General features: G+C 33.2%; 1 protein-coding gene across 2 annotated transcripts; it reads right to left on the bottom strand.

Moving 5' to 3' along the window:
* Nucleotides 1-961: 961 nt before the first annotated feature.
* Nucleotides 962-7,752, bottom strand: LOC129319925 (uncharacterized). 2 transcript variants are annotated; one of them, XM_054965035.1, is made up of 10 exons: nucleotides 7,513-7,752; nucleotides 7,350-7,417; nucleotides 6,586-6,647; nucleotides 6,339-6,488; nucleotides 5,300-5,476; nucleotides 4,682-4,894; nucleotides 2,881-4,556; nucleotides 2,336-2,401; nucleotides 2,179-2,248; nucleotides 962-1,836 (listed from the first exon to the last, which is right to left on the bottom strand). In XM_054965035.1, the coding sequence occupies exons 1-10, from the start codon at nucleotides 7,716-7,718 to the stop codon at nucleotides 1,129-1,131; spliced, it is 3,396 nt and encodes a 1,131-aa protein (XP_054821010.1). In that variant the 5' UTR covers nucleotides 7,719-7,752; the 3' UTR covers nucleotides 962-1,128. The 2 variants fall into 2 exon arrangements, with proteins under 2 accessions (XP_054821010.1, XP_054821009.1); XM_054965034.1 differs by having other exon boundaries at nucleotides 2,179-2,401.
* Nucleotides 7,753-12,521: the final 4,769 nt, after the last annotated feature.

Raw genomic sequence — 12,521 nt, forward strand, 5'->3', positions numbered from 1 at the left:
AGTCTGATGTAAATATTCGTGATTTATTAATAACTTAAATAATTTGGTTTTTTAACAATTTTATTATATATTGATATTGACTGAAGGACTTATCTATTCCAAAATATAAATTGTTTTAAAATGCAATTTTTGTTTTATTTTATGTCTTTCAAAGTTCAATGCGAACATTTATTGATTTTTTTTTTCTATTACATTCTTATTTATAATTTTAATTTTAATTACACTCACTTTTTTATTTTCTTTTTATTAATTATAAAATGAATTAATGACAAATTTGAAAATGCAAAAACAATCTTGTCATATTAATGGTAATTTTTAACTTGTTTGAAAATATCTTAAAAGATATATATTTTTGCTCAAGCAAATAAAGGAAAAAAAATAGGTTAGACTGATATCATTGTAAAGTTTTAGTGCACTTGCTTAAATTTTTGTATTATGACCTAAAGAGTGTTAAAAATAGAGCCAACGTAATTTTAACGAAAGTTCCTTCTTTATTTAAAATTTAAATTTGTATAACCAATTTCAGGCCAAAAAAATTGTATATCATCTGTATTGTCGTGCAATTGTTGGTGAATGATAAGTGAAGGGCAGCTGTAAATACCTTCATCAAGGGTAGGGTTAATCTTCACACAAGTGAGAAGTGTGTATAAGTGTTAGGTAAGTAGAACATTCCACTGCATGACTAGCATCACTCACATGAGGTGATCTTCCCAATTGATGTTTGTGGGAAACAAAAAAACATTTAACGTGTTAAATTGTTGTGAGAAGTGTGCGTGGATGGATAGCATATTCAACCGCTTAGTGATAAGTAGGACATCCTATCACTTTAGGTACCACTTACCCTAACCCATGGTTTAGATGGGAACAAAAGTGGAGATGAAAAAAATGTTAAGAGGAAAAATGGCCAAATTTATTATTTTCGGTAGTTTTCCCTCTTAATATTCTCTTCCCTGTATTTTCCCCGACCTTTTTCGTCGATCCAAACCAGTAAAAAGGGGTTTTCCATTTGGTATCAGTCCACAAAAGGAAAGGAAAAGCATCCACAAATAGAAAATTAGAAATCACATTTCTGAGAATTCTGTATGTACAAGTGTCAACCCAACCCCACAAAATAAAAAAAAAAAACGTTTATATAGCTTTTCTCAACATGTGCAATATGGCTTCAGAATCCCTTACCTCTTGGCTTTCTTGAGAATCTTCAAGCCCTTGTGAAAAGTCAATATTAGTGTAAGTTCGAATTCCTGGGCCATGTCCTCCACCATCCCTTTCCCTCCCTTGCTGTGCTCGCTTCACTTCCTTTTGATGCTCAGTCAGTTCTAACCTCTTTCTTTTCAAATTCAACGGCAATGTGGGTGCTGATGCCTCTTTCTTCTCCAGGTGGTTCCTATAATCAAGCTCTAATTCCACTCTCTTAGACGTGCTGATATGCTTTGGAGTCACCTTGTATCCTTCATCAAGAGCATGATTGGGTTGTTCATGAGAGAGGCATTTTTGAAGAAATGGGAGGAATCTCTTCTGGAGTTTTAATTCACGGTTTCTTGATAGCTTGTCTAAGATGGGAAGCAATTTGGGTGGAAAATCTGATATGAATTGCAGGCCAAACGTGGAATTCCAGAAGCCGATGGTTGGCTCTGAAATGGAGGTATGTGGATGATCAAGAGTTTTAACAAAAAGGGGTTCATAAAGTTGCAGAAAAGCTGAACCAAAGTTTAATGGCGGTTGACTTCTTCTTAGGCAACCGAGAATCTCGGTCCACATGAATTGGAGATGATCATCAGCGCTTTCATCCCGCATTCCCATATTTGACAGCCATTCAAGTAGCGGGGCGGACATAATCTGCCAATCAAGCAAGTGAAAGACTACGTGTTACTCTAACAAATTTACAATTTTCAAGGTAACAGAGAATGAATCCCCCAAACAACAACAACAATAACAAAGTGGAGTTCAACTATATAGATTGAACGACACTATAATGCTTTTTCGACAGCCAAGCCCACTCAAGGTCTAGACAAAATTGAGGAAATCGCTGCTCTAGACACAATTGCCTGATTTCCTAAGCCAAACCCACTCAAGGTCTCTTACATGAAATTATTAGAGTTGTTCCTTAACCTTTTTCTAGTCAGTAATATGTAAGCATACAAGATTCAGCTGACGATCGTGTGAATAAAGGAAACAAACCTCAAGGAAAGTTATAATATCTTGCTTCAGGTGGAGGCAACCAACAAAGCATGCCAGTGCAGAATAGACCCTACGATTTATGCCAAAGTGAAGAGTTACTCTAAAAGCAACCAAAGCATGCACTGAAGGAAACAAGTCAAACGCTATATTGACAGACCTTGAGGTGCTGACAAAGCCAGGCAGTGGGTCTACTATCTTCTTCTTCCCCAAGAAGTTCACATACCTGTAAAATGCCGCATGAAAATGAGTCTCTTGGATAACCTGCCTAAAATTCTTCAAATTATAATATGAGCAATCATTTGCAATGAATAACCTTAATAGATAGAAGCATTGCACGATCTAAATTTTGATTCTGCAAAATATCACCCAAAAAAATAAATTCCAATGATCATGCCCAAATAAATGAAATTCCTACCAACTGAACAAAACAGCAAAGTACTTGTTCAGCGTTCTATCAATTGGCCACTTGAAACCATGATCTCAACAATCGTATAACTAACATTCCAGAAAAAAGAACACATCCAACATATTATTAAAATGCAACAGAAAAGGGGGGGATCATGTTTAAATACCAGTGACATTAATTTCTTAAGCCCTTAATACGGAATAAGCGTAATACCAACACTCACTCAAACATATAAAGAAAGACTAATGGACTCAAGGGGCTCTTAGCTGGATTTAACAAGACATAAATGGACTTACCCAACGGAAAATTTTAAGCAGTTTTCAATGCTGCCGGAGATTTTTCTACAAATGCCATTTTGACTCCTGATTGTCACCGAAATTAGTTCTGTAGCCTGGATATGTTCTAGAATGCATATCATAAAATTTCCCAATAAATAAACGAAGCCAAGACCTGTATTCTTGCCTGTTGAATTAATCTCAGTACTGCTCTCAAGTAAGCCAGCATTTTCATCAAGGAATCCAGTTAACGATGAAAAAATATCCTCATTGAAATTGGTCGATGCTGAACATCTAAATTCCGAAGCACAAAAAAGTCCATAAAGCGATTTCCAAGTTTGGATAATGAGTTCGAACATGGGCATTCTTTCTGATAATATAGGATGTTTCTCCAAGTTTGGAATATTTGAGTGTACCACCAGTGGGTAGAGTAAAAGATGGCACATGGAAGAATAGCAGGCGTTGTCCGACATTGCTTCCTGTATTAACTTGGCATCATGCACGGAATGTTTTAGACCCTGAGCTACTGCTACCCATATGTTCAAATAAATTGGTCGAACGTGTTTGTACAACAAGTCAACACAAGCAAGGAGAATGTCCAGGGGATCACTTGAAGAAAATAAAAACTTGAAATATTCACACATCCCTTGAGAATTATAGTCTGACTGGGGGAAATTCGAAGTTAACTGGCCCACCACATGGAAGTAAAGTGCTATTAAATAAACCAATGGAGAAACCTTGTCCTTATAAGAAAGGAAAATCACACTTCGAAAATTTAGGTGTTTGACATGATCTACTGGCTGCAAGTTGCCAATGGACTTCAGGTCCAAAGTGAACTTGTATAGAGGAGACGCTAAGATAGAAGGACCTAACTCCTTGGTGATAGCATCTACAAACTGAATGGAAATGTAAAATAGATCACTATTTTCACTGCTGTCTGAGAACAAATCCTCGCATGTCTTCTTCATGAATGTCAGTAATGAGTTCAAGCACCACATTATACCGTCATAATTAAAAGATGGATTTGTCAATTCTAATTTAACTCCTTTCAGAACATATATAAATAACTTCAAAGCAGCATCATAAACAGAACTTCTATGCTCACAGGTGACAGTTGTTCCAGATGCTTGATGGATGACAACAGATATCATTTTTAGGTAAAAGTCCAACTGGCTGATATCCCATGGCAGCCATTTGATGGGATGTTGCTTCCAAGAATATTTTCCAGATAAAGAAGGTCCAACTTCTGATAGTCTGGGTCTTGCCAGATTAGTTGACTGGTAGAAACCATCCCCACACTTCTGTAAAATACTATCACAGACCAGGTCAAGGCCCACATTCCATAACCAGATGCTCTTGCCATCCAGTGCTTTCCGAAAAATCGCATCAAGAATGGGCCCAAAAACCATTTTTATCACCAATGGTTCATTGATAAAGGTATCAAGCTTATATAGAAAATAACACCATGTATTCAAGCAAGACAACTGGACGGATATATCACATTTGCTAGACATAATGCCGATCAATGGAGTCATTATCAACTTTATACTTTTTGAAAATCTATTTGCTTCAATGTCACTGATATGATGTCCTATTCTATGCTGTTTCTGAAGAGAATTCTCCTCAGATGGTGTATTTTTCTGAGAAGCCATCTCTGGACAGTCAATGAGAGCGTCAATTAGACCTTCCCAGGCAACCTGCATAGATGACTTTGTGCATGATTTTAAATCATATCACTAAATGATATTGCTAATACTTTCAGCCTAATATAGCCCATCCCTATGAATCTGGCCAACAAAATGCAGTAACTCATATAAAGTACCTGAGTTGCTATTTGAACTTGATAGTCAAGATCTGTAAATGTACTCTCAGGAATTTTCAGCATCTCATTTACCAAATGCCTATTCTTCAAAGCATGAGACCCTAGCATGCGGACAAACCATCCCCATGCTCGAATAACTTGAATCTTCATACCCTGGTCGAGCAAATCCTTCATTCCAGTGAGCAATTTTTTCTTCAAATCTTTGACAATAGCCTGGGTAGAAAGGAGGCGAACAATAAGAACAATGAGCACATGTAAACTGATAGCCTTCACGATATAAATCAGCCTTGTAGACCAATAATGATGGACCATGCACAGTATATCAGCTCAAAAATTTGTTTAAATTGCAGGACCGAAGAAAAATCCTCACTGATTTCACACAACTGTCTGCCACAGAAAAATGCAGGCAAAAAGGATAAGAAGAATTTACACCGTGAAAAACTTGCCTTTGCTCAAAACTATTTATATATTATGAATCATTAGTCACTGATTTCATGGGTAAAAGGATGCAACAATAACCAAAAGGTCTAACTATATAATATATCATCCACCGAAGTTCAGAGTACAGATTCAACTCTTTATATTGAATAAACTTTGATAAGATCTGTATTTTGTTACCTTGGAGAGGTCCAGTGATGGAGGAATGATTATGGACCTGATCTTCAATAGGCACCTTTCTGAAGCATCCCTCTCCCTTTTCTCTGTGCTGAGAAGCCTCCTATATATTGGAGGAACCCATATATGTGATGAGCTTCTCATTTCGTCCCTTAACTGAGCAGCTAGCTTTATTACAGCCTGTTCATTAAAAAATTAAAGATGAGAGTTGAATTAATGTATCTCTTTTTCATTCCAAAAAAAAATGAGGGTTAAAAGAAATTGCATGAATATATCTATATAAGTTCCGATAAGAATATCCAGGACCAGCATAACCAGGCATATAGAAAAGAACACTCCCAGTTATTCATTTGTCAAAAGCATGAATTGTACACTAGTACCACATTGACAATTCACTATAGTGATATGACGCACGCGCACATTGCTTTGTTTTCAAGGTTGCAGTGCCAATATTTATCTGTCAACAATAGATTATATTGATGATCTTGAATCATTATAATGTTTATTTAACAATACAGTCCGTAGATTCATGAGAAAAGGAAGAAAAGTTGGATGCCTTTCCTCCTTTTCCTTTCTTTAAATAGGAGACGAATGAACAAATGGTGGCTAGAGGAATAAATCCTTCAGTTAGGCCATGCATGAGCACCAGAGTCCTAAATAGAACTATCAAACTACTAGAACATTGAAGAAATGAGAATAAGCTTAAACTCTGCTTCTATATGAAGACTACCCTAAAATTTCTCAATCAAACATTAGATATAATGGTGAGCCAATCAATTGGGAAAGTAACTAGACTTTTAGAAAATTAATACAAGGAGCCATTTTGCTAATCAATGTGACCACCACAAAAGTATAAAACAGGACGAGTTATGGTCTTCCATTACATCAGCAGGTAAAATTTGTTCATAAACTACTTGTTTTAGTTCAAAACTCGCAATGCCTTTCCTTTTCCCCTTCTACTATTGAATGCCATTGTTTCTTTCTTTAATTCTTTTCTAACAACCAAATACTTAAGATTTTTCACAAGGAAGGCGATATGTACCTGGCTAGCTTCAAACATTGTTGATAAAGAACCCATAGGATTGTCAAAGGCGTGAACGATTGCCAATAACAGAAAATGAAAGTGAGTTGCAATAATTGATGCATCTATTTGCTGGACAGAAATGCACCATACCCCTAGATTACAAGCCGACTGCAGCAATAGTTGAGCAAGTTAATATGATTCCACCAAAAGTTTGGCGGGGAATGAGAACTTATAAAACTATCGTGGTGAAAGAGAAGGACTCTACCTTCAATTTTGTGGTGGTAATGAGTTTGACCAATGACTCTAAAACCAGACTGGCATCTTCCACTGCAATTACAAGGAGAAAACAGTGTTTTCAAAAAAATATCAAAGTGGCTCAAAAACCCTTTAATTTATTTAAAGAAAAATGTATGTGTTTTTTCCTACAAAGCGGGTGCATTAAAAATCTTCATCATGTTAAATCAGAGCAAAGGAGCTGGACATTTGTCAACTATTAATAGTCAATACAATAAGGTAAACTTCAGCGTGTTAAATCAGAGCAAAGGAGCTGGACATTTGTCAACTATTAATAGTCTAATACAATAAGGTAAACTTCAGCGTGTTAAATCAGAGCAAAGGAGCTGGACATTTGTCAACTACTAATAGTCTAATACAATAAGGTAAAAGTGGGACTTGCTTTATTTTATATCAGATATTCGCGTGCGTGTGTGTGTGTGTACACAAACAACGCAGGTGAGGACAGAATAATACAAAAATACAACTGAACTTAGTTAACAATCCGCATACTATCTAATTACACAAACTGAGTGCTGAACTTAGAAAATATTTTATCCTTTCTCCATCTTATCCTCTATTAACTATTAACATCGCGATAGGAATGAAGGCAATAACACTAAAAGCTATTCAAAGACACATAATGAACATGGAACACAGCAACTTGAATAAGGTATTAAATGATGGCAGAGTAGTTGAAATTGTATCGGTTTGTGCAGACAATTTTAATTGTCCCCTGTAAATAAACCCAGATACCTCGAAGCGTGGCCACAGTAACGGGATGATAAATCATGAAGCCCAAACCCTTCAGCGCCTGCGCAGCTCTGGAAGCGAGAAAGAAGATGGGAAATATGCAATTAAAAAATCTTCAAAGCATTAAAGCAAATCCTGAGAAGGTAAAAAGCAGACTGATCCTCACATTTCTTCGTCGTCGTCGTGGATATCGGAAACCATCGAACAGATTAGAGTCCGGGAACATTCTGCTAAGGATTGGATAGAAGAAGGATTGTGAGCAGTGTGTTGTTGGAAATGCAGGAGCGTTGAGTAGCCCAAGGACTTGATCGATATGTCATTTGACGTTATTAGAGATTTGATTTGATGGATCTCGTCCGAGGAATTTGTCATAGTTAGACCACTAGCCTCTAGGAAGAGGGGAAGAAACTGAAACCCTTGCTCCTCCTGCCTGTGAGATATCGAAGCCCCTTTTCGCGCCAAAGCCCGGGAAAGGCGGTTTTCATTTTCAAAATAAATAGAAAAAAGAAAAAGACTGACAGAGACAATTCTGGGGACTTCTAACTCGTAACTCGTGAGATTCTCATGAAACTGCAAAACCGAAAACGAAAAACAAAAAACAAAAATATTGTTTGATGGTGAATTTTAAGATCAGTTAATTTTTGATTAAATTCAAGTTTTCAAAATATTTAATTGCTTTGAAATAGATAACAAACAACGACTTTCAAGAATCTATTCAACCTCCCTCACGGTTATCGTTTATTAAAAAACAAAAGTCTTAAGAAAATTCATGACAAAAAGAATTACATACTAAATAATTGGATCCAAGAACATCCATCATGCATGTGTTTATATTGATACAAGATAAATACATGAATATACATAAAATGAATATTGGTCTACAATCTGGTAAACTTCACGCATATTTATTATTTATATGATATAATAAACACGATATTACCAACAAAATATAATAAACATTATAAATATCTAATGTAGAATATATTAAAATCCTGAATTTTAAAATTATTGATTTGGCCGAAATTTTTTAAATAAGTTTGTAGCATTTTTAACATAGGTCAAATTAGACGAGGCTTGATTGGATAAACCTGGATTGAAGTCCTCTATAGTTGATATTTATGAGTTCACGTGAAGTTTTTTTAAAATACTTTTCCTCATTTTATTATTTTTATAAAATTTTTAATCTACACGATTCACTACACTAACCACACGATAAGATCATCATGTATTACGATCAGGTTTTTTACAAGGTGCCGGCAAGTAAGATCTTGGTTTGTAATATTGGATTGATGTTATAGTGAGTTGCAATTGTAAAATTTGATTATTGAAGTTAAATAAACTGAAGCTCGTACTCACGCACATTAATTTATTAAAGAGAAGGTAAAATCCTCTGATTTCTTTTCTATTTTATCATAATTATAGTTACCTCTTTTTTATTTTTAAAACCTGTATGAACTTTTCTCAGTATAAGTAGTTACAAAATGCAAACACTTTTTTATTTTTAATATTTTATTTTTATCCACTAAACCATTAGTTGATTGTGAGTCACGTGTGCCTGAACAAAATACCCCTCTAAATATATAATGTCTACAAACTATTCAAATTATCCAAAAAAATTCATGCATACATTTTTTTACATTTTTATTTATGTTATGTAAATGTATTTATTTAGTAATTTTAAAAAATAGATATATAAATTGGTTGAAATAATATTCAAACACGCAATACAAAAAACTTAAGAAATATTTTCATCAAAAAAATTATAAACTAAGAATTTAATATAGTAAGTTACTTAATATAATTTATGTTTAATTTTTTATTCATTAATTTTAACACACAATTTTTAAACTATTTATTTAAATATTGAAAATCTTAATTATTCAAATTTTTCTTAATTGGGGGAGAGAGTGGACAATCAGATAATAAGAACAAGTTAATAATTTTAAAATTTTAGTATAATTACCAATAAAAAATAGAGTATTTTAGAACTTTTAACAGAATATTTGTAATAATATTAGGAATTAGATTAAAGTAAAGTTTTAAAAATAAAAAAAAAGTCTCTATAATTTTAACAAAAGAAAAATTATGTATCTATATTTTACTCTAAAAAAATGCAGAGTCAGTCGTTCAAATTTTCCATGCAAATGAAAGTTTGAAATATCAGTGACAAGTGTTACAATTCACTTTAATTAGTCTCATATATGAAAAGCAGAACGTCCGTTGTGAACAATTGTCATGCGGACTGCAAAATTTCAGGGCACAAAAAAAGAAAAAAGAAAAACATTTCCCCATTGAAGGAACAAACTTTTTTTTTTCCTGGAGAAAAGATTCATTAAAAATTAAGGTGTGGCTGTGTGGCAGTACAAGTGTCAAAGCAGAAAATTACACTCAAGATAAATATGAGAAAACGGTTAGATATCAAATGAAGGGATCATAGATTACAAAAGGAAACGAAACTATAGGAATTGAAAGTTTAACAACCCAACTTTAAGGAAAAGTTGTTAGAAAAGACTTGACCACAAATTTAATTGCTCACAAAGACTTAGAAACTTATTTGAAATCAGGTCCTTTGGTGGCATAAATTGCTGAAAGCTGTGTGACTTTAATGCCTTTCCTTCTTCCTTTCTCCTTCTTCATTGTCAATCTCTTGTGCACCACCACCCATGACACCTCTTTCCCTACTTGTTCATCATTTCTTACTTTGCATCACTCAAACTCACCAATCTCTTAATGAATATGTCTCACAAGCAAAGAACTTGAATTAAATTTAGGGAAACCATTGAAGTTAGGGCGCAATAGAGAGTGAGGTTAGGTCTTGGTTATTTGAATGTTATTCAATCTTTCTTTGATTCTTTGATCTGTTTCTCTTGGTTTCAATGTTACTTGATCGTCGTCCAACTTTGATTTCAAGCCTCAATTTAAAGTGAGTGGGTTCGACTCATAGAAGCCTCTGACTTCATCTTCATTTGAGCAACGCAATCAAAAGCCCATTGCACCATTAGTAAGGAGATATTTCATCTCAACCTCCTCGGTTCTTCCACACTTCAAACTATCCAAACACTTCATGGCTTCCAAGCTTCATCGAATGGGTTTGCATTCCATCTGTGTTGTGTCTTCTTCTTTTTCTTCTTTCTTTTTCAAGCTGTTGGATGAATTATTTTAGTTTTTTCTCACAAGAGTTTTCTTGTCTACTTGATTACTTCTACAAGTGTGCAGAATTATGGTAATAAATTACCTAAAGTATTTCAGGCATCAAAACCACAAGAAAGTTGCATTTTTAATAATTAACAATTCAAGAAAGTTAGATAAAATAAATTATTTGATGAGAATATAAAGAATGAAAATAAAGCATTAAAATAACAATAAAGAAAATATAATCATTTGAAGTGTTAGAATTAAAATTCACCTTATAGATTATTAGTTTCTATCTTTTGAGTTAACTATAATCAATTTTAGTAACAACTATTTTTAAAGTATTATAATATTTTCTAAACTATTAGTCCCCTTTTTAATCAACATTGTATTCATTCTCACAATACTCAAATAACTAATTAAACTATGAAACTATAGTTTGAGTCGACATAAATTTATAGAATTATCTCTAACTTAGTTATTTATGTTTATTTATCTATATTTAGATTCTCTCTTTACCTCCCAATCCATCAAGACTAACTATAAATTTGATTAAATAGTAGCCAGTCATAAAATCAATATGAAAAACAAGAGAAATAAATATAATTAAAAAATATATATAAATATAGAAGCAAATAGTCAAAATAAAATAAATAAATAACTAGATTATCAATTGGACTACATTTACCACAACTGAATAATTTATAAACACATAATAAAATCAAATAACACTATTATAAAGCCCTCAATCATGAAAAATGATCACAGAAAAAATTAAGAAGTAGAAAAGAAATAATTGATTGTGATGTGTAAAACTTTTTAACAATTTCACTTCCAACCTTTAGAATGCTTATACGGGCTTCAAATATCTCAGAGAGAATTCTTAAGATTCTCAGACGAGTGATTAAACAATCTTGAATAAGGCTATAAGCTCTTATTTATAATATTTTGCAATTAATATTTCCTAATCCTTCTAAAATTACCATAATATCATTTTAGATTTGATATTATTTAAAATATTATCTTATTTTTAAAATAATTCTCATACTCCCTCCTGTGTGCGCGCCTCTTCAATGCATTTTTCCTTTATATGATTTTCCTCTTTCTTTTAATATTTTTTATAATATTTCCTACACACAAAAATGAAAGAAGATATATGAATATATTTTGTAGAGAATTTTTTCTTCATATTATAATTAAGTGATGGGGGAAATATATAAACATTAATTAAATAGATATGAAATTTTAATAAATATTATCAAATGCAAATGAAAATCTATACGTATTTAATTATGAAATATGCATTTATCAGTACTCTATGCTAGTGTTGTTAATGACTCTGATTTTCGGTTTGCAATGTCTATTGCGTGCATAATTATGGGAAGCTCGGGGATGATCTTGAGTGTTTGAAGAAAAATAAGTTGTTCATCTGCTACTGAACATGTTAGCATGCTTTTTTTTTTTATTCTCTTACCACATCCAAGGGGCATCGATAATTCTATTTGATTACGTGATTATGTGAAGTATTTACCATGATTAGTTTAAAACTGCAGCGAGTTACTTGAATGTCTTCTTCTCCACAGGCTTATCTGACGGTATATTGATTTGGTAGAAGAAAGTATGAATTGTTGAAGTTTTTGTGTGTTGCTTTCAGCTAGCTAGTGCTTTGTTATGATCCATTACAATAGAAGAGCTTCCTTGATGTTTGACAAACTGCCAATAGAGTGAAAGATTAAATAATTTTATCTATTCATATCTATTGTAGAATTTTATCCTTGTTGCTATGCTTTAATTATTGATGTGCGCTTAGGCATGTTCTGTATTATTAAGCGCTATGGATTTGTTATCTATTGCGTAAAATCCTTGTAAAATTTAATTGCACCTCCGACTCTACTGCCCTATCAATGTCTATGGGAAAACCATTCCTGAAAAATTAGGATGTCTTAAAAGAGGAAGTTCCCAACTTGTTTTGACTTACAAGCAAGCATCTTTTATGTTTTAGTGTTAAATCCTTTATGTAGGATTTACATTTTATAAAATGAG

The sequence above is a fragment of the Prosopis cineraria genome, unplaced genomic scaffold (genome assembly GCF_029017545.1).
Source record: "Prosopis cineraria cultivar Desert tree isolate PC_DT_omini unplaced genomic scaffold, ASM2901754v1 PC9, whole genome shotgun sequence".
NCBI lineage: Eukaryota > Viridiplantae > Streptophyta > Magnoliopsida > Fabales > Fabaceae > Prosopis > Prosopis cineraria.